The sequence below is a fragment of the Podarcis pityusensis genome (assembly GCF_964106645.2).
Source record: "Podarcis pityusensis genome assembly, chromosome: 10".
Taxonomy (NCBI): Eukaryota; Metazoa; Chordata; class Lepidosauria; order Squamata; family Lacertidae; genus Podarcis; species Podarcis pityusensis.
Genome location: NC_138035.1, coordinates 14,603,277 through 14,621,144, shown reverse-complemented (window position 1 = coordinate 14,621,144; position 17,868 = coordinate 14,603,277). Strand labels below are relative to the sequence as shown.

The window sequence follows — 17,868 nt, the reverse complement described above, 5'->3', positions numbered from 1 at the left end:
AGCCCAAGGTCCATTCAGTTCACTGTGGCCAAAAACATAGCACTAGAATTGACAAACGGGGCATGGCAGAGACATTTATGCCCTTGCAGGTACCAATACCCTGCTTTTGAATTAAAGGTAAAGGGACCCCTGACCATTAGGTCCAGTCGTGGCTGACTCTGGGGTTGTGGCACTTATCTCACTTTATTGGCCGAGGGAGCCGGTGTACAGCTTCCGGGTCATGTGGCCAGCATGACTAAGCCGCTTCTGGCGAACCAGAGCAGCACACGAAAACACCGTTTACCTTCCTGCCAGAGTGGTACCTATTTATCTACTTGCAGTTTGACATGCTTTTGAACTGCTAGGTTGGCAGGAGCAGGGACCGAGCAATGGGAGCTCACCCCGTCGCGGGGATTTGAACCGCCGAGTCCTAGGCTCTGTGGTTTTACCCACAGCACTATCATGCTCCAGCTGCTGATGGACTTATTCACACTCTTCATTTTCAGAAAAATTATACACCACTTGATTGTAAAAATTCAAAGCAGTTCACAAAGGATAAAACAGTAAAAAAATAAAATAAAATCACAACCATACTTTAAGACATACAATAGTTAAAATACTAAGACAATTCTAATTACCTCAGTTTTCTAAGTATCATGGTACCCTTGCCTGAATGAGAATGTTTCTAGCTAGCGCTGAAGAGTGCAGTGAAACTTGGGGGTTCCATAGCTTTACAAACACCATATGACTCAGTGGTGTCCAAACTTTTTTCAAAGAGGGCCAGATTTGATGAAGTGAAGGGCCGTGAGGGCCGACCAAAGTTGTTAACCATTTTTCAGGATTGACGTTATTGAGCTTTTTTTAGGATTTTATGCCAGGAAATAAACTGCCACAGGGGCCGGATTAAACTGACCGGCGGGCCAGATTAGGCCCCCAAAACAGACTTTGGACATGCCTGCACATGTGTCATATGCAGGCAAGTCTTCTCTTGTCTCTCGCCCCACCCCACATTGTGGCAGTGAATAATGAAACCACTATTTTAAGGTAGGCACTCCAGCCATCAAGCTGGTCCACACATATCACAGCAGGAGAGGCACAACTAACTTTGTGGGACAAAAAACATTTTAATACATAGCATATATACAACATTTCTGAGTATGCAAGGTCATGCAATATCTTAGTCCTTACAAATACCATGAATTATGGTGAATGTGTATTATTTACATCCTGACCCAGAACAAGATATTCAAGGCAATTTAAGAAGGTTACATAATGGATTTTAAGAACGAAGTCATATTGCCTTATATTTCTGGTGGAAAGCAAGAGTCCTACCCATTACCTCCCTGCCCAGCCAGCCATCACGCTTGCGTTATAATCCAAAACAAGGGCTAGGATAAGGGAGACCTAGAAAAACCAGCACAATGCCAGAAGCCTGGCGATGTGATGAGTGAGGGGCTAGCAGCCTTGGGGGCAAATTCTGCTCTTCTCCAGCCCCGTCGCTTGCTTGGCATTTCTTGCAGTTCCCAATTTATTCTGAAGTTGAAAAGTAACATACAAACAAAATACTCTAGGAATCATCGATGAACAGCAAGTCGTCATCGTCGTCATCCTCTTCCTCTTCCATTTTAATCTTTTTTGCTTGGATGCGTTTCTCTGAATGAGGCGGTTTATGTTCACTTCCCCTTTTTTTACGTGCAACATCCGTTTTCTTTCCGGATGAGCTTCCTCGGCTGGATAATGGAGATTTGACCTGACAATCAAAACAATTTTTGTTAGCATGCATGCTCTTTGACTTCAAACTAGATGTTGAAATTTTACTTCTTCCCCCATTATCTCTTCCAGTATTGCAGGAGCGGCTAATTTGGGGTGGGGTCGGCAAGGTCATCTGTCCTTGGACACTGGGGGTCTGCACATAAGTGGGTGTTGCCAAGTTTATGTGGGAATGTTCAGGGATGCAGGAGAGGATATATTGTTTGATTATAGCCTTTCCAACCTGTGTAAACAAGTTCACAATTTAGCAGAGTAGCATTCCCCTTTTTAAACTCACAGCCGATACGTTTGCTCAGGCTCGCTAAAGCCTCTATAATAACTGTTCTGGTATTTTCCCCTCATTCCCTCATAAAAGATAAGACACGACACAGTCTTCTATAAAAGTATAAAAAGAGTTTACTGACATTCTGTTCACAATCGGATCCCAGAAGGCAGACTTATCTTAGAAAAGTAATATATACCTGGAAACTATCTCATAAGGAGACAGTCCTTTTGTCCTCTCTTGGCTCTTTGGCTAAGCAGATGTTGCTTCTACAATGAAAAGTAGTCATAGAGAGAGAGATGGCAGCCAGTCCTATGCTTTTGTTACCTGCACAGGTGAGGCCACGCCCACCTCTAGTCACATGCAGAGGAAGTCTGTCCCAGCCCAGAAGGGCAAGTGGGGAGTACATCTGACTCCTTGGTTGTCTGCTCTCCTGGGGCCTATCCACGGTCCTGAGAGCCCTCCTATTAATCTCCCTTGTCTTCAGGCATCCTAGCATTGATGAAGCTCTACCAGTCTGTGTGATGGGACGATGAGCTGCTTGTGTGTAAAATCCTAGTCCCTCAGAGTTTGGTCAAGTTTGCAAACCTCTGTCTGTAACGGAGCCCCTTAAACATGGCTCCGTCAGTCGCTGGCAGATTCCGACAGTGGTTGCTTTCGGAATCGCTTCCAACATAAAAGCTCCTTAACGGAAACACGTCTTCTGGACTCTCTGCGTGACAGTTTCCGGCGAGGAGTGGGTGTCCCTACAGGAGGTCCTGAAACCTCCCCACTGTTTTCGCTGGAAGTGTCTCTGAGCCATCCCTCCAGCTCCCTTTCCCTCAGCTCAGCTCCTCTCCCCCTACTGGTTCCCTCTTCAGCTGCTGAGTCTCTCCCAACCTGTGTGAGCCCTTTCACTTCCCTTCCTTCCGATGGCAGTTCCCTGACATCCACCTCCCCTCCAGGGCCCCCTTCATCCCCTCTCACCCCCTCCTCTACGGGCGGTGAGGAGGCAAAACCCCGGAATGAACTTCCTTCATCTTCCGATGTCCCGAACACTTCTCTCCACCTGTTGCGGTTCCTGGTCTCGAAGTACTCCTCCTCCTCAGAGTCCATCTCCCCTTCCCCTTCCGATTCCGAGAATCCTTCCAACTCCTCCTCCTCATCGGTGGTCCCAAAGTATTCCCTCCGGAACCTCTCCACAGGCTGAGGTTTCCTTGGGAACCTTTGATGGAACGTTTCTATCAATACCTCGTCATTGATATCTTCTGCCATTACCCAAGTGTTTTCTGACTCCGGTTCTCCTTCCCACGCTACCAAATACTCCACCTGATCCCCCTTCCATCTGGCGTCGAGGATTTCTGCCACATGGCTGCTGCATTCCCTTTCTTCTATGACCGGTCCCCGAGTGGCCATCCCTTCTCGTCCCCCCTCATACGGTGACAGTAACGACCTGTGAAATACTGGGTGCAGTTTCATGTGGTTGGGTAACCGGAGCCTGAAAGCCACTGGGTTGACCTGTTGAATGACCTCAAAGGGACCCAATCTCCTGGGTCTTAATTTCTTACAACCTCCTTTGAACGGCAACCCTTGGGTTGACAGCCACACCCTATCTCCCACCCTTATGGTTTCACCTTCCCTTCGGTTCTTGTCTGCCTGCCTCTTGTATTCTTCCTTCGCCCTTTCTAAGTTGAGTTGGAGCTGACGATGGATTGCTTCCATTTCTTCTACAAAATGCTCGGCTGCCGGGACACCCCATCTCTCCCCTTCTCCCCCTGGGAAAGCCCTGGGATGACACCCATAATTAGCCAAGAAGGGGCTCATCCCTGTGGACACATTCTCGGCATTGTTGTAGGCAAATTCCGCCAGCGCCAACTTTTCTACCCAGTCATTCTCTCTGTCATTGACATAACACCTCAGGTATTGCTGGAGGACCCCGTTTGCTCTTTCCGCCTGCCCGTTGGTTTCAGGGTGCCGGGCAGTCGAAAAGTTGACCTCCACCTGCAGTAAGCTCATGAGCTTCCTCCAGAACCTGGAAGTAAATTGTTTTCCTCGGTCTGAGACCACCCTCAATGGCACCCCGTGCAACCTAAAAATGTGTTCTACAAATAACTTCGCTGTCTCTTCCGCCGTGACTGCATGCGAGCAGGCTACAAAGTGGCACATCTTTGTTAGTAGGTCTACCACCACCATGATGGCTGTTTTCCCCTTGGACTTCGGCAGATCAGTCATAAAATCTATCGACACTGCCTCCCAAGGTCGTTCTGGGGTTGGTAAGGGTTCTAATAGCCCCGCCGGTGCCCGCCTCTCCCCTTTGGCTCGCTGGCATTGCTCACACCCTCTTACATACTCCCGTACATCTTCCCTCACCTTAGGCCACCAAAATTCCCTGGTGACCAACCACATGGTTTTGTGTTGTCCAAAATGCCCCGCCGTGGGGCTGTCGTGCAACTGCTTGAGTACCCTCCCCCTTAAGTCTCCTTCAGGGATATACAGTGCCCCTTTGTAATACAAAGCTCCATTTCTTTCCTCGAAACCCCCTGGTTCCTCTCCCTCACCCCTAAGACCTCTGAGCTTATTCTGGGCGTATTCATCATTCTCTGTTTCCTCTACCAGTTCTCTTTGTCCCACCAATGCCGCCCCACACACCCAGCGGTCCTCTGGAATGACATGTCTCTCTTCGGGTGCTCCCTCCCCCTCCAAATATTCAGGTTTGCATGAGAGAGCGTCCGCCCTAATGTTCTCTGGGCCTGGCACGTAACAAATCTCAAAGTTAAATTTGGAGAACTCCTGGGCCCATCTCACTTGCCGTTGGTTGAGCACTCGTGCCGTCCTCCAATACTCTAGGTTCTTGTGGTCAGTGCACACTTGCACCTTATGTTGTGCGCCAATTAGCAGGTGCCTCCATCTCCGGAACGCCTCATGAATGGCTAGTAGTTCTCGGTCATACACCATGTAGTTCCTCTCGGATTTGTTCAGCTTTCGCGAAAAAAAGGCACACGGTCTCCACTCTGACTCCTCCTTCCCTGGCTGCAGAAGCACCGCCCCAATAGCTCTGTCTGATGCGTCAGTTTCCACTCTCATCGGTTTTTGTAAATCCACATGCAGGATTTGTTGTTCCGAGGCGAAGGCCCTTTTTAGTTCCTCAAATGCTCGCTCCGCCTCCTCAGTCCAAACGAACTTCTTCTTACTGCTGAGACAGTCCGTAATGGGCGCCGTCAGGTGGGCAAAGTTTCGGATGAACTTACGATAGAAGTTCCCAAATCCTAGGAACCTCTGCACATCCTTCCTTGTTTTGGGTGTTTTCCATTCCAGCACCGCCTGGACCTTGCCGGGATCCATGGCCAATCCCTTGTCTGACAGGCGATACCCCAGGAATTCCACCTCCTTGGTATGAAACTGACACTTCTCCAGTTTCACCCACAGCTGGTTGGCTTGCAGCCTGCTCAACACTTCTCTGACGTCTCTCACATGCTGCTCCTCATTCTCAGAATACACCAACACGTCGTCTAAGAAGGCCACACAATTCTTGTAAAGCAAAGGCCCCAGGACATGGTTCATAAACGATTGAAAGCACGCGGAGCCTCCTTGTAGGCCGAAGGGCATAACTAAATATTCAAATGCCCCCAAAGGGGTGAACATGGTGGTTTTCCATTCATCCCCCTTCCTTATTCGTATCAGGTTGTACGCCCCCCTTAGGTCCAGTTTAGTAAAAATCTTTCCCTTCCTGACCCTTGTCAAAATGTCGTCAATCCTGGGCATAGGGAAAGCCACTGGTTCTGACACTGCATTTAAGGCCCTGAAGTCACACACAAGCCTCGGCTTGTTCGTGTTTTTTTTATCCACAAAAAACACTGGGCTGCCCCCCACCGCCCTGGACTCTCTGATGAACCCTCTCTTCAGGTTCTTGTCAATGAACTCTCTTAGCTCCTGCATCTCTCTGTCTGACATGGCGTACAGCTTGCCTACAGGGAGCTGTGCCCCAGGGAGTAAATTGATTTGACAGTCAAAGGGTCTATGCGGGGGTAGTTGGTCAGCTTCCCTTTCGCTGAAGACGTCGCGGAGATCTGCGTATTGTCGTGGTACCTTCACGTTCTCCGTTACTTCAGTCCCTGCTAGGGTGGCTTGGGCCCCTGCCAAACCCTTTCCCTCTTTGCAGTGTTCTAAGCAATGTGCTGAACCAAAAGAAACCACTCTCTGATGCCAGCCCACCAGCGGATCATGTAACGCTAGCCAGCTCATCCCCAATATAATGGGAGCTCCTCCCAAGGTGGCCACATTAAACGCTATCAGTTCGGTGTGCCTTGCCACCTTCATTATCATTGGGACGGTCTGCAAGCTGACTTCTCCTCCCAACAGCTCCCTGCCATCGATCGTGGTCACCTGCAGGGGGTTGCTTAAAGGGATCGTCTGTATCTGGTGTTCAGCTGCAAACTCTTTGCTCATGAAATTGCAGGAGCTGCCTGAGTCCAACAGCGCCTTTATCTTTAGAGGGTGTCCGTTTGGCAGCTCTAGCGCCACTTCTATCACTAGGGCGGGTTTAGGAGGTTCTGGCGTGGGCACTTTCACTGCTCTTTGGCCTGGCTGCTGTGCCCCGACGGTGGCAGCCAGGCGTTGGCTTTTACTTGCTTCGGTATTTCTTCCTCTCTTCCCTCCACAGCTCCTACCATCCCTTGCCATTCCTTCCTCTGGGGGCAGACTCTGGCAAAGTGACCTGGCTGTTGGCAGAGATAGCATTTCCGGGCGCCTTTTCCCTCCTTCTTTCCCCCCTCACTGGGTTTTGAAACTGCGCGCGCGCGCGCTGTTCCGATTTCCATCGGCTCTGCCGGCGGGAAAGTTGGCTCTGGAATGTCTGGAATGCGGAACTCCTTCCAACGTTCCCCCTTCCCTTCCCGCCTCTCCAATGCTCTCGCCTCCTGGCGCGCTCCTATGGTCAGCGCTGATTTGGTCAGCTGGTCCATAGACTCCGCCCTGGGCGCCCGGGAAAGTTCGTCTTTCACAGCCGAAGAAAGCCCTTCTTCAAAGAGCATTTGAATGGGTTCCGCCGATAGATCCCACCCCAATTTATGGATCAACATGGTGAACTCAGTCCAGTACTCACGGACAGATCGGCTCCCCTGTTTGCAAGCCATTAACTGTCTGCGGACCACTCCCTGTTCAATATCGCTGGAAAACATCAGATCCATGGCGCGAAAGAACTTCATCGTGTCCTTTAGGACGTCACTATTCGCTGCCATCAGGGGTCTAACCCAGTCTCTCGCCCCCTTTTCAAGATGCCCAATCACGAAAGCCACTCGTGATTCCTCGTCAGGGAATTCATCAAACTGCAGATTGAGGGCATATTGCATCTCTGTCCGAAAGCCATGATAGTCTTTGGGCTCCCCCCCAAACTTCTGCACCAATCCTGGTACCTTTCTGACGAGCTGGGTGTCTTTCCCCTTTTTGTCTGCATCCTGAGCCCTCCTCTCCTCAAGCCTCGCCGTCTGCAGCGCTAGCTGGACCTCCAACACCCGGTACCTTTCTTCCAGGCTTGGACCCGCTCCAGCTCCTGCTTCTCCGGTTCCGGCTGGGTTGCTCATGATGCCTTCTCCTGCACAAGCTGCTCACGAAGACTGTCGGAATGCTGTGATGGGACGATGAGCTGCTTGTGTGTAAAATCCTAGTCCCTCAGAGTTTGGTCAAGTTTGCAAACCTCTGTCTGTAACGGAGCCCCTTAAACATGGCTCCGTCAGTCGCTGGCAGATTCCGACAGTGGTTGCTTTCGGAATCGCTTCCAACATAAAAGCTCCTTAACGGAAACACGTCTTCTGGACTCTCTGCGTGACAGTTTCCGGCGAGGAGTGGGTGTCCCTACAGGAGGTCCTGAAACCTCCCCACTGTTTTCGCTGGAAGTGTCTCTGAGCCATCCCTCCAGCTCCCTTTCCCTCAGCTCAGCTCCTCTCCCCCTACTGGTTCCCTCTTCAGCTGCTGAGTCTCTCCCAACCTGTGTGAGCCCTTTCACTTCCCTTCCTTCCGATGGCAGTTCCCTGACATCCTGTTTTCCACCTATCGTCTCCTGACGCTTCTCCTATTTCTCCTGATGGCTCCGCTTTGGTAGAACAGGGCTTTGCGAGCAGTGTCACGTTAAGAGCGTGGACACCACATAGTTTCACAGCAACTATAATGCTCATTCATGTAGTGCACTCACAGTTATCTGCACAGAGCACACACACAAGTAAACCCAACAAAGGGTGAGTGGAAAGAGTACAGTGATCTAGGTGGGTATAAAAAACGACAAAGAACAACAATACAGACCATGTAAAGTCCATAATGTCACTGCTGAAAGAAAAATTTCAGCCATAGCAACAAGCCCTATTTTTTGTTATCGTGGAACATTCAACTATAGTTTGACCCCTCTTGCATGGGGGGGGCGGTCAGCATTAACAAAAACACTGTGCTGCCTGCTCAGAATTATTTTGGACAGAAAGCTTTTAAAGCTCTAATTTGTCTTTCTGTGATTTGTGTCACTTGCTAACACACATGAAACAAGTTCCCATGAAAATTAGAAAAGGGGACAAAGCTACTGTTATTAGACGTCTAACACAGTATTAAACCTAGAAAAATAACAGGAATAATAATAATAATATACCTTAGCAATACTGTTTTTGCTCATTACCACTGGCATCGTGATAACATGAGTTTTGTTTCTCAGAAGATCAGCTCTGGGTCCTATCTTCACGTAGGATATTGTAGCAAATGCTGTGAAGCTGAAGTCTTCCCTGAAATAAATTAAGCCTTTGCGTATGAAAAGGGGAGAGGTAGAGCAGTTTAAAAAGGGTGGGGAATACTTGACTGAAACACAGCAGAATTGAGGCTCATGTTTTATGGATATTTGGCTTTGGAAATGGGATGGGGGAGCATCCACTGCATTTTGGGGTCTATTGCTAAGCCTAGTGCCCCATAAAATCTTTTCCTTTGAATTTGTACAGTTAACACTGAGCTAACAGAACAGAGCGGGCTAACCTCTGCCCTACCAGATGTTGCTGGAACTACAAATCCTGCCATTCCTAGCAATTGGCTATGTTGGTTAGGACTGGTGGGTGTTGGAGCCCAACGAAATCTATAGGGCCACAGGTTAGCTGTAATAAAATTGGGGGGGGGGTGTTATACAAGGCATGGAGGTATGTAAATAGGCTTCTTGTTTCAATACTTACTTCAGGTACTGCTGCAGTATCAAATGGGCAACAATTCTCTCCAATGTATCACGGGGAAGCTTGGGAGAAACAACATCTACTCCCAGTTTTGACAAACCCTTCCCTAACCAGGCATCAATCAGCTTCAGAGGAGTGAATTTCTCTCTCATTTGGTCCACTTGCTTTAAAATATTGACAAGATCCCGGCAGTGCCCTGTCACATCCATCTTCTCAAATGCTAAGCGTCACCAGGTGGGAGGAAGAGACAGAACAAAACACAAACTGTTAGCTGCAGGAACTGGAGAGACCAAAACAGGCATCAAATTCAACATATCCCCGGCAGGCTTCCACATATGAAAAACCTCTAGCTTTGAACCTCTCAACCCATAGCTGGAGGATGCGAGTACCTACTGCCATTAGCAAAGCTTTCTCAGTGAATGGTGAATCCAAGCTAAAGGAAACAAAAAATGTGGGCATTACAGTGGTACATTAGTTCTCGAACTTAATCCATTCCGGGAGTCCATTTGACTCCCAAAACAGTTCGAAAACCAAGGCACGGCTTCCAATTGGCTGCAGGATCTTCCTGCAGTCAAGCGGAAGCAGCGTCAGACGTTCGACTTCCGAAAAACGTTCGCAAACCGGAAGACTTACTTCCAGGTTTGCAGCGTTCAGAAGCCAAAACTTGAGAGTACCAAGGCGTTTGAGAACCACGGTACGACTGTACAAAGAATGCAGCTCTCTCCAGCGTGGTACACTCTCCTTCCCTGGGCCAACCAACATTTTGGAAAAATCGCTGGCATGCATGTTAAAGGTAAGTTGTAACTGAACTGTAATAACGGAGCTGTAGCAAGTTGTTCCTTGGTGTGAGCACCAAGTCCCACCCATGTGGGTGTGGCCTGGTGCAAGCCAATGTGGCTGAAGAAAAGGGCACTTGCTGTTCTGCAACAACAGATGGCTAGCTTATGCTCAAGAAAGCGGTTGCCTTCGGTGAAAAAAGTTAAATATCTAGGTGTAAATTTGACAAGTAAAAATTTGAATTTATATAAAGATAACTATGAGAAATTATGGAGGGAAATTAAGAGAGATCTTGAGATTTGGTCAAACTTAAAATTATCATTAATGGGCCAAATATCTGTGGTCAAGATGAATGCATTGCCTAAGATGCTGTTTTTATTTCAAGCCCTACCAATCATTGATAGTGTGAAATGTTTTAAAGAATGGCAGAAAGCATTGTCTAAATTTATCTGGCAGGGGAAAAAACCCAGAATTAAATACAAATTATTAACAGATTCAAAAGAAAGAGGGGGATTTTCTCTGCCAGACTTGAGGATATATTTTGATGCAGCAGCTCTTTGTTGGGTCAAGGAATGGATTAAATTGGACAATGCTGAAGTTCTTGATTTGGAGGGGTTTGACAATGTTTTTGGGTGGCATGCTTATCTATGGTATGACAAGATAAAGGCCCACAAAGATTTTAAAAATCATATAATTAGAAAATCCTTATTCAATGTTTGGATAAAAGATAAAGGTCTCTTAGAAAGGAAAACACCTAGGTGGCTTTCACCAATGGAAGCAAAGGCCCTGAAAAAGTTAAATATGGAGACGAATTGGTTGAGATACTCTGATTTACTGTTGGAAGATAAGGAAGGATATAAATTAAAACAATTTGAGCAATTTAAAGATAATGTGGATTGGCTACGTTACCATCAGATTAATGAACTATATAAATTGGATAAGAAAAATGGTTTTGCGTTTGAAAAAACTTCCCGGTTTGAAATCTTTTTTACTTACACTCTTCTCGGCAACAGTTATCACACATTTTGTTGCAGTTGGCGGAGTCCCAAGCCTCGTCAAAGTGATGTGCTATGAGAACTCGGCGACATCTGCAAGTACAAATACCTGGGGTTAGGATGCAACCCAATGCATGTGGCTCCTATGGAAAGGCTATAAGACAACTGGCAGAGTAAACATTGCAAGTAAGACATGTGCTGTATTCAATAACCAAATGGATGGAAGAATGTGGGATAAACAAGTCTCACTGAAATTAAAGTCCATTAATTTGAATAGGAGCTTAATTTCTCTGGTACTCACTGCCTTTCAGCAATTTAAATTACCTACAGACATTAAGCATGCACTTGAAATATATAGATTTCTGAGGCAGAGAGGAACTACTTGACACATGAGAAGTAGATTCCAATTTTCTGTGCGCAGCCCTTAATATGGGATTACAGAGAGAAACAACAGTGCAAACGGACACATAGATACAACCCATGCAAACCTGTAGTCATTTCTTTTAAATGTCTGAGATATTTCTGCAGCTACTAAAATATGAAAAGTGAACATGGTGGGTATTTTCTGAATTGAAGAAACCTGTCACCCTTGAAAAATTAGGTTTCCTTGCTATCAAGTTTGGATTTTCTCAAAATACTGGCAGTTCTAATGCAAATGTAGCATTGGCACTCTGAATTCCCTGTTTTTGTAAAAAAGGAGCCAGTCTCAGCAGCAGGTATCTATAGGTCTGGGCTTGACCTTGTTGACCTGGGAAAACATGGTGCTTGGCATTTAACTTTTGGGTTTTTAAAAACAAAAACAAAACAGAGATGAGATGAGATTAACGTTTCATTTATTAAATTTATATCCTGCTCTTACTACCCAAGACAGCATAGTCTGGTAGCACAAAACATTCAATAGCAAAAGTTATTTCTGCAACCACTTAAGACTCTGTTGGACCGCTGAGAATTAAAAAAATAATATAAAAAAATATCAATATACTGGCAGACAGCAAAAGAGCATAGGATGCCTCACAGGGCAAAAGTGACCAACTGCACAACCCTGCTTTCCTTAAAAAAATTTCACAGAAAATAATATATTTGGAGGCTTGGTATTTTCAGATACTAACTTCAACATCCTGGCCTACACCGCATTTTACAGTAAACTCAAGAGAAAAAAGTAGCTTAAAACAAAAAAAGGACAACCTCAGACAAAATCACTTGCCTGCTCATGTTGTGGCAATATGAAACCATGTCGTATAATTTTTGTTGCCCTACGTTTTCCATCACCACCATTGTGCTGATTCTGAATATGTCCCCAAAACCGTAATATAAGATGCAGTCGGCTTTCTGGTCATCCCGACCTAGAAGGAAATATTAAGAAGCAGATTTTTCTTTCCCCCCATCAGAAGCATAGGTACATATGAGTACATACATCTACCTGGAATCTCATCTCCGTTGAGCATACCTGCACGCCCGCTCTCTTGGTAATAGTTCTCCATGGATTTGCTCATTGAATGGTGTATTACAAACCTCACGTCTGGCTTGTCGATTCCCATGCCAAAGGCAACAGTGGCCACTACCACCTGAAAGACAAAGGCAATAAGGATCATCAGGACATGAGGGATGCAAGCTGAATGGAGGAAGTGATGGAGTTCTCACACAACTCACCTGAATGTCATTGGCAGACCATCGCTTGTGAACTCTGCTCTTATCTTTGGGTTCCATGTTGGCATGGTAGGCACCTGCCTTAATCCCCAGCTTCTGTAAATTCATAGTAACCTGTTCAGCATCCTTCTGGGAAAAGCAGTAGATAATTCCTGTATCAAAATAATTTTACACCGATGAAATCAACAAATGGACTCCAAGCTATGCAGTACATAAGCAGGGGTTGGGAAGACTTGGGAGCGCTACCTTACAAGGGGTGGTCTCCTACAGATGCTACCGTGCTTTAAGAAGTCAGCACTCATTTTCATTACAAGGTTCACCTGAAAGGCCTTTGTATCTTCCATTGATGAGTTTAACTATGTCCTCAATGAAATTCTGAGCAGCTGATGGCTTCTGTCGAACCTAAAATGCATATTTTGAGAAACAGGCATTCAATAGCACACATATACAAGTTAAATTTTTCATCTCTTCAGAAAACTGCTAAGTGATTTTAGCCTTGTGTACATTCGGCGGTTCGAATCCCCACGACGGGGTGAGCTCCCGTTACTCAGTCCCCGCTCCTGCCAACCTAGCAATTCGAAAGCATGTCAAAGTGCTAGTAGATAAATAGGTGCCACTCTGGCGGGAAGGTAAACGGCGTTTCTGTGCACTGCTCTGGTTTGCCAGAAGCGGCTTAGTCATGCTGGCCACATGACCTGGAAGCTGTATGCCAGCTCCCTCGGCCAATAAAGAGAGATGAGTGCAGTAACCCCAGAGTCGGTCACGACTGGACCTAATGGTGAGGGGTCCCTTTACCTTTTGGAATAGAAACACTCCCTGCTATGACTGATTGGGGCCACCTTAACTGTTCTGCAAACATTAAATCCCATCTCCCAACAGCCCTTGTCAGCATGACCAATGTCCTGGGATGATGGGAGCAATATCTGGGTGGCCACATCTCCCCATCAATGCTCTACAGTGCCTCACGCCCCAAACGCCTTGTTTTCTTTTTTAAAGAAGGTCTCAACTAGGAAGTCCAAGTTCTTAGCTCATCTGGTCCTGGAAGCAAAGAAGTGATCTGAGCAAATCTGCATATTTCCATATTATATTCAGACTATGCGGGGATGGACTGAGTTATTTTGCTAAAATGCACCCAGATCCATATTTATATACACTTCTGAAAAGCAACACATCATTCCAGACTCTGCCTTTTAATTCCCAACATTACAGTAGTATTTAAGAAATTGAATTGGTAAGTTTTGTAGAAAAGAACGCATGTGCCCAACATGACTTACAGCAAAAGTAAACAACTGTAACAATGAAAGTTTATAAATGAGATAGTCTAGTGCGTTAGGTGTGAAACTGTCCAGAATTCATGACTCTCTCCAGTACAAGAATGGTGGAGTTAAACTAAAACACTCTATGAATATGATAAACCAGCTTAAATCCTACACATGCATGTTTGGTTTCTTAGCCTTTTCTAGGAATATTTGAGAAGCTCGCTATCTTCCCAAAGCCAAAAACACACTCAACAGGGATACCTCATAATATAGGTTGGGCCGATTAAATGATGCCGTGAAAGTGATGCACTTCTGAACGCAAAGAATTTTCTGAGCATCATGCAGAACGTTGCTTGTTGCAGTTGCTGTCAACCCAATCAATGGAGCATTAGGAAATTGCCGCTTTAAGATACCAAGCAGCTTGTAATCTGAACAGAAGTGGAAGACAAAAAAGCAGGAATATTTTAAAGATATATAAATAAAACCCCAATATTTGCTGCCACTATATTCAGTCTAGCTCTGCTTAAGCTACTTGTAAGTGACAAAATCATTTTGCAGTTATGACTAGGCAAATCTCAACACTGCAGAAATCGATCACCTTTTTTAAAAAACAACACTTTAAAAAAAAAAATCTCTTTTAAAAACCACAAACAGTAATGGCGGATGTGTTTCTCTGAAAAGCAGTTTCCCCACCACCACCAATATTTCCATGTGGCAGGATGCTGCAGCAGAGTGATAGATGTGGTCCGGGGAGGGAGAAAGAACCTTGGGCACAGGGAACTGATCAATGCAACTAAAAAAATGAAGTGAGAAGAGCAATGAGGCTTAATAGTTTCTAGTGGAGAAGAGTCAAAGTTCTTTCTGGTAACATGGAATTCCTTCTAGACAGACATACCAGGCCTGAAGTCGTGTCCCCACTGGCTGCAGCAGTGAACCTCATCCACTGAAATGTGCGTAAGCCTTCCTGCTTGGTAAGCTTTTTCCAGCTTTGACATAAACATCTTGCTTTTCGCAATCTTCTCTGGGGTCACGTAAATGAGTTTCAGCTGCGAACTGCGAGACAGCATTTCAGCATGAACCCACTTCACGTGTTCCTATTTGGGAATAAAAAAAGGGTGCTTGGCATACATACCGGGGGCATCAAAATGGCAATGCAGCGTAATAACCAACAACTGCTTCTCTATTCTCCCAGGCCTTTGCCTAATTATAAAAATCTGTGGCCATTTAAACTGCGGGGTATTGTTTTTGTTTGTTACTATATTATGTATTTTTGTATTTTTATGTTGTAAACTGCCCTGTTAGCCTCGGATGAAAGGCGGTATAGAAATCATTATTATTTCACTTCCGGAGGTGGCGCCAACGGCAATGGCGGAATCCCTCTAATCCAGAGGGAGACCGCTCCACAGAAATCGGGTCTAAAACCGCTTCGGCGCAGCGGGGACCCTTTAAACCACAGGTGGGTGAAGCCTGTGACCCTGGGACTCGGCGGGCACTGTTTGCGCCCCCCCAATCTGCAAAGGAGCCCGGCAATGGGCTCCGGAACAGAGCGGGGAAGTGAAGGCGCTGTGCTGCGAGTCGTCTGCTTCTTTTGTGGAGTGAAGCCGCGTAGCTGTTGCCGGAGAGCGCTGCCTTTTTTCCTGGACAATTCGGACTTTAAAACAAATATCCGTGAGTACCCAGAATGTGAATAAATTGGGACATTAAATGAAGACTAGTGAAAAGGACAGAATTGGACTATAAAAAAAAGAAAAAGAAAAATCGATTGAATTTGGTACGGAGCGGTAAGGGCTAAACAGGAAGTCACCCTTCCGTTCTTTTGTAAATATAACAAAGCAAAGACAACTTATACTAGAGCTTTGAAAATTGCTTTTAAAAGAGTGGATTCCAACATTTCAAATTGGGAATATTTTTTTTTTGGACTATTTGAAGCAGTAAAAGGAAGTTATCTTCGTCCTGATGCTGGAGCGGGGAAGTCAGGACTGACGTGAACCAATCAAGGTATCTGTGTGTGACAGATAGTTAAAAGAAGAGAATTTTCGTGACTCTACTGTTCCCTTTCGCATTTTAAAGGAATATATATGGATAAAGTATTTTAAGTAACATGGAAATGTATCAGAAACAAATATAAGTCTTCTCCCTAGGGGGAGCCTTAGAAACTGTAACTAACGCCAAGGACTTGACAGCTGTTACAAAGAATCGTGGGAGAGTGCAACAATGTTTTCAGAAGTTGTGGTTTGCCTGCTCAATAAAACAAACATTCTACTGGAAGAACTACATGATAAGGTGAACCAGATGGTCAAGTCGACTGGAAATCTTAGACTGGCAGTGGAAGGCGTTGATCAAACTGTGGGAATATATGTGGAGTCTATCCAGGACTCAAACCACGAGTGTGTTTTGACAGAACAGGGGTTTGTGGCATTAAATCAGGAGTGTGGCTTGATAGAACAGTCTCAACAGGAGCTTGATCCTTCGGATTTGATAATGGAACTTGGAAAAAATCAGATATGGGAAGGGAAAGTTTGGTGTGGTTTGGAAATGGGGGGCTGGATTGACCCCCCTATGTTGGGATATCTGGACCTTTTAAATACAGTAACAGGCTGCGACATGTTTGGAATTGTGGGGGCCCACAATTTCGGAGGGCCCTTGAAGTATGTTCTTAAATACTACATGGAATGCAGCGATGAACAGGGAAAAGGATCTGATCTGATGAGAAGGGTTAAAAACACTATTAAGTTGGAGCTACTACGAGCAAGTGACTACAGCCACAAATATGAAGAAAAGCTGCAGAAGGGCCATGGAAGTGACTTGAGGGCCTCGGACATAAGGTCACCGGGTTAGATTGAGGAATAAGGACTGACAAATCCCGAAACCAGGAGGAAGGGACGTTGGATTAAGATTGGACTTGTTTATATGCTTTTTTCTCTTTTTTCGTTTTTTTTTTTTAAACTAATAGAATGTTTTATAAAGTTGATGAATGATAGAATGATAGAAAAATGAATGATAGAAAAATGTTGGAAGAAACTACCTGGCTTTAGTAAAGATGTATAAAGAATTATGAAAGAACATTATGAATATAAGAAGCTGGTAAAGTTAAGATCTAAATTTTAAATTTTAAGGTTTATTTTATAATAGAAAGATGGAAAGGATTTGCTGGGATAATTAATAACTATTAAAGAATTATGAAAGAACATTATAAATATAAGAAGCTGGTAAAGTTAAGATCTAAATTTTAAATTTTAAGGTTTACTTTATAATAGAAAGATGGAAAGGATTTGCTGGGATAATTAATAACTAGAATACAAAGGAAGGGAGGAGGAGGAGGTCTAATGTTTTTTCTTCTTTACTATTATTTTTCTTCTGTATTTTTTACTTTCTTATATTTTTATTTTTTACTTTTGTATCTTTTTCTTATCGTGTGTAAGTTTTTGTATTTTCTATTTTTTGTTTTTGTGTAATTTTTGTATTTTTTGCTTTTTTTGAAATCTCAATAAATATTATTTAAAAAAAAAAAGAAATCATTATTATTTCATCACAAAACTTTAGGGGCAGCTAACAACTCTGCTTTTTATGGGTCAAATCAGCCTGAGTCGGAAGGAGGAGGGCTGCCCTATGGAATTGTGCCAGGAGAAGCGAGAACAAGATGGCAACATATGCCAGTATTAAGGAAGCTGAGTGACAGCCATGACAAATCCTCATTCCATTTAAACAAGACCTTAAGAAAAGTGAAAACAGCGGTTTCCTTTCTTAAGTACCCCTTGCAAAGTGGTAAGATAATTTCTCTTGGCAACTCAAAGACTTGTATCAGTCCTGCACTTTGTTTGTACCGGAAGAACAGACAATGTGAATTGTACAGAGATATGCTGCTTATTTGATTTTAAAGCTTACTGGTGTATTTTATGGTGTGTTTTTATTGTTGCAACCCACCCAGAGATCACTTTGCAACGAAGGGTGCAATACAAATTCTACAAGTATGTAAATCTAGAATCCCATCTCAGAAAACCTTTCATAAA

At 44.9% G+C, this 17,868-nt stretch overlaps 1 protein-coding gene across 3 annotated transcripts in view; it reads right to left on the bottom strand.

Annotated features, from left to right (window-relative positions):
• Positions 1 to 999: 999 nt before the first annotated feature.
• The window catches only part of RECQL (RecQ like helicase), a 66,173-nt gene continuing 49,304 nt past the window's right edge, over positions 1,000 to 17,868 (bottom strand). For all 3 annotated transcript variants that reach the window (XM_081022864.1, XM_081022863.1, XM_081022865.1), the window contains exons 6-15: positions 14,754 to 14,952; positions 14,120 to 14,286; positions 12,920 to 13,001; positions 12,603 to 12,751; positions 12,400 to 12,517; positions 12,157 to 12,295; positions 10,954 to 11,045; positions 9,184 to 9,400; positions 8,619 to 8,748; positions 1,000 to 1,729 (exon numbers count right to left, since the gene is read on the bottom strand). In XM_081022864.1, the coding sequence (XP_080878990.1) occupies positions 1,547 to 1,729; positions 8,619 to 8,748; positions 9,184 to 9,400; positions 10,954 to 11,045; positions 12,157 to 12,295; positions 12,400 to 12,517; positions 12,603 to 12,751; positions 12,920 to 13,001; positions 14,120 to 14,286; positions 14,754 to 14,952 (1,476 nt within the window). In that variant the 3' untranslated portion in view covers positions 1,000 to 1,546. The remainder of the gene's footprint in view (positions 1,730 to 8,618; positions 8,749 to 9,183; positions 9,401 to 10,953; positions 11,046 to 12,156; positions 12,296 to 12,399; positions 12,518 to 12,602; positions 12,752 to 12,919; positions 13,002 to 14,119; positions 14,287 to 14,753; positions 14,953 to 17,868) is intronic.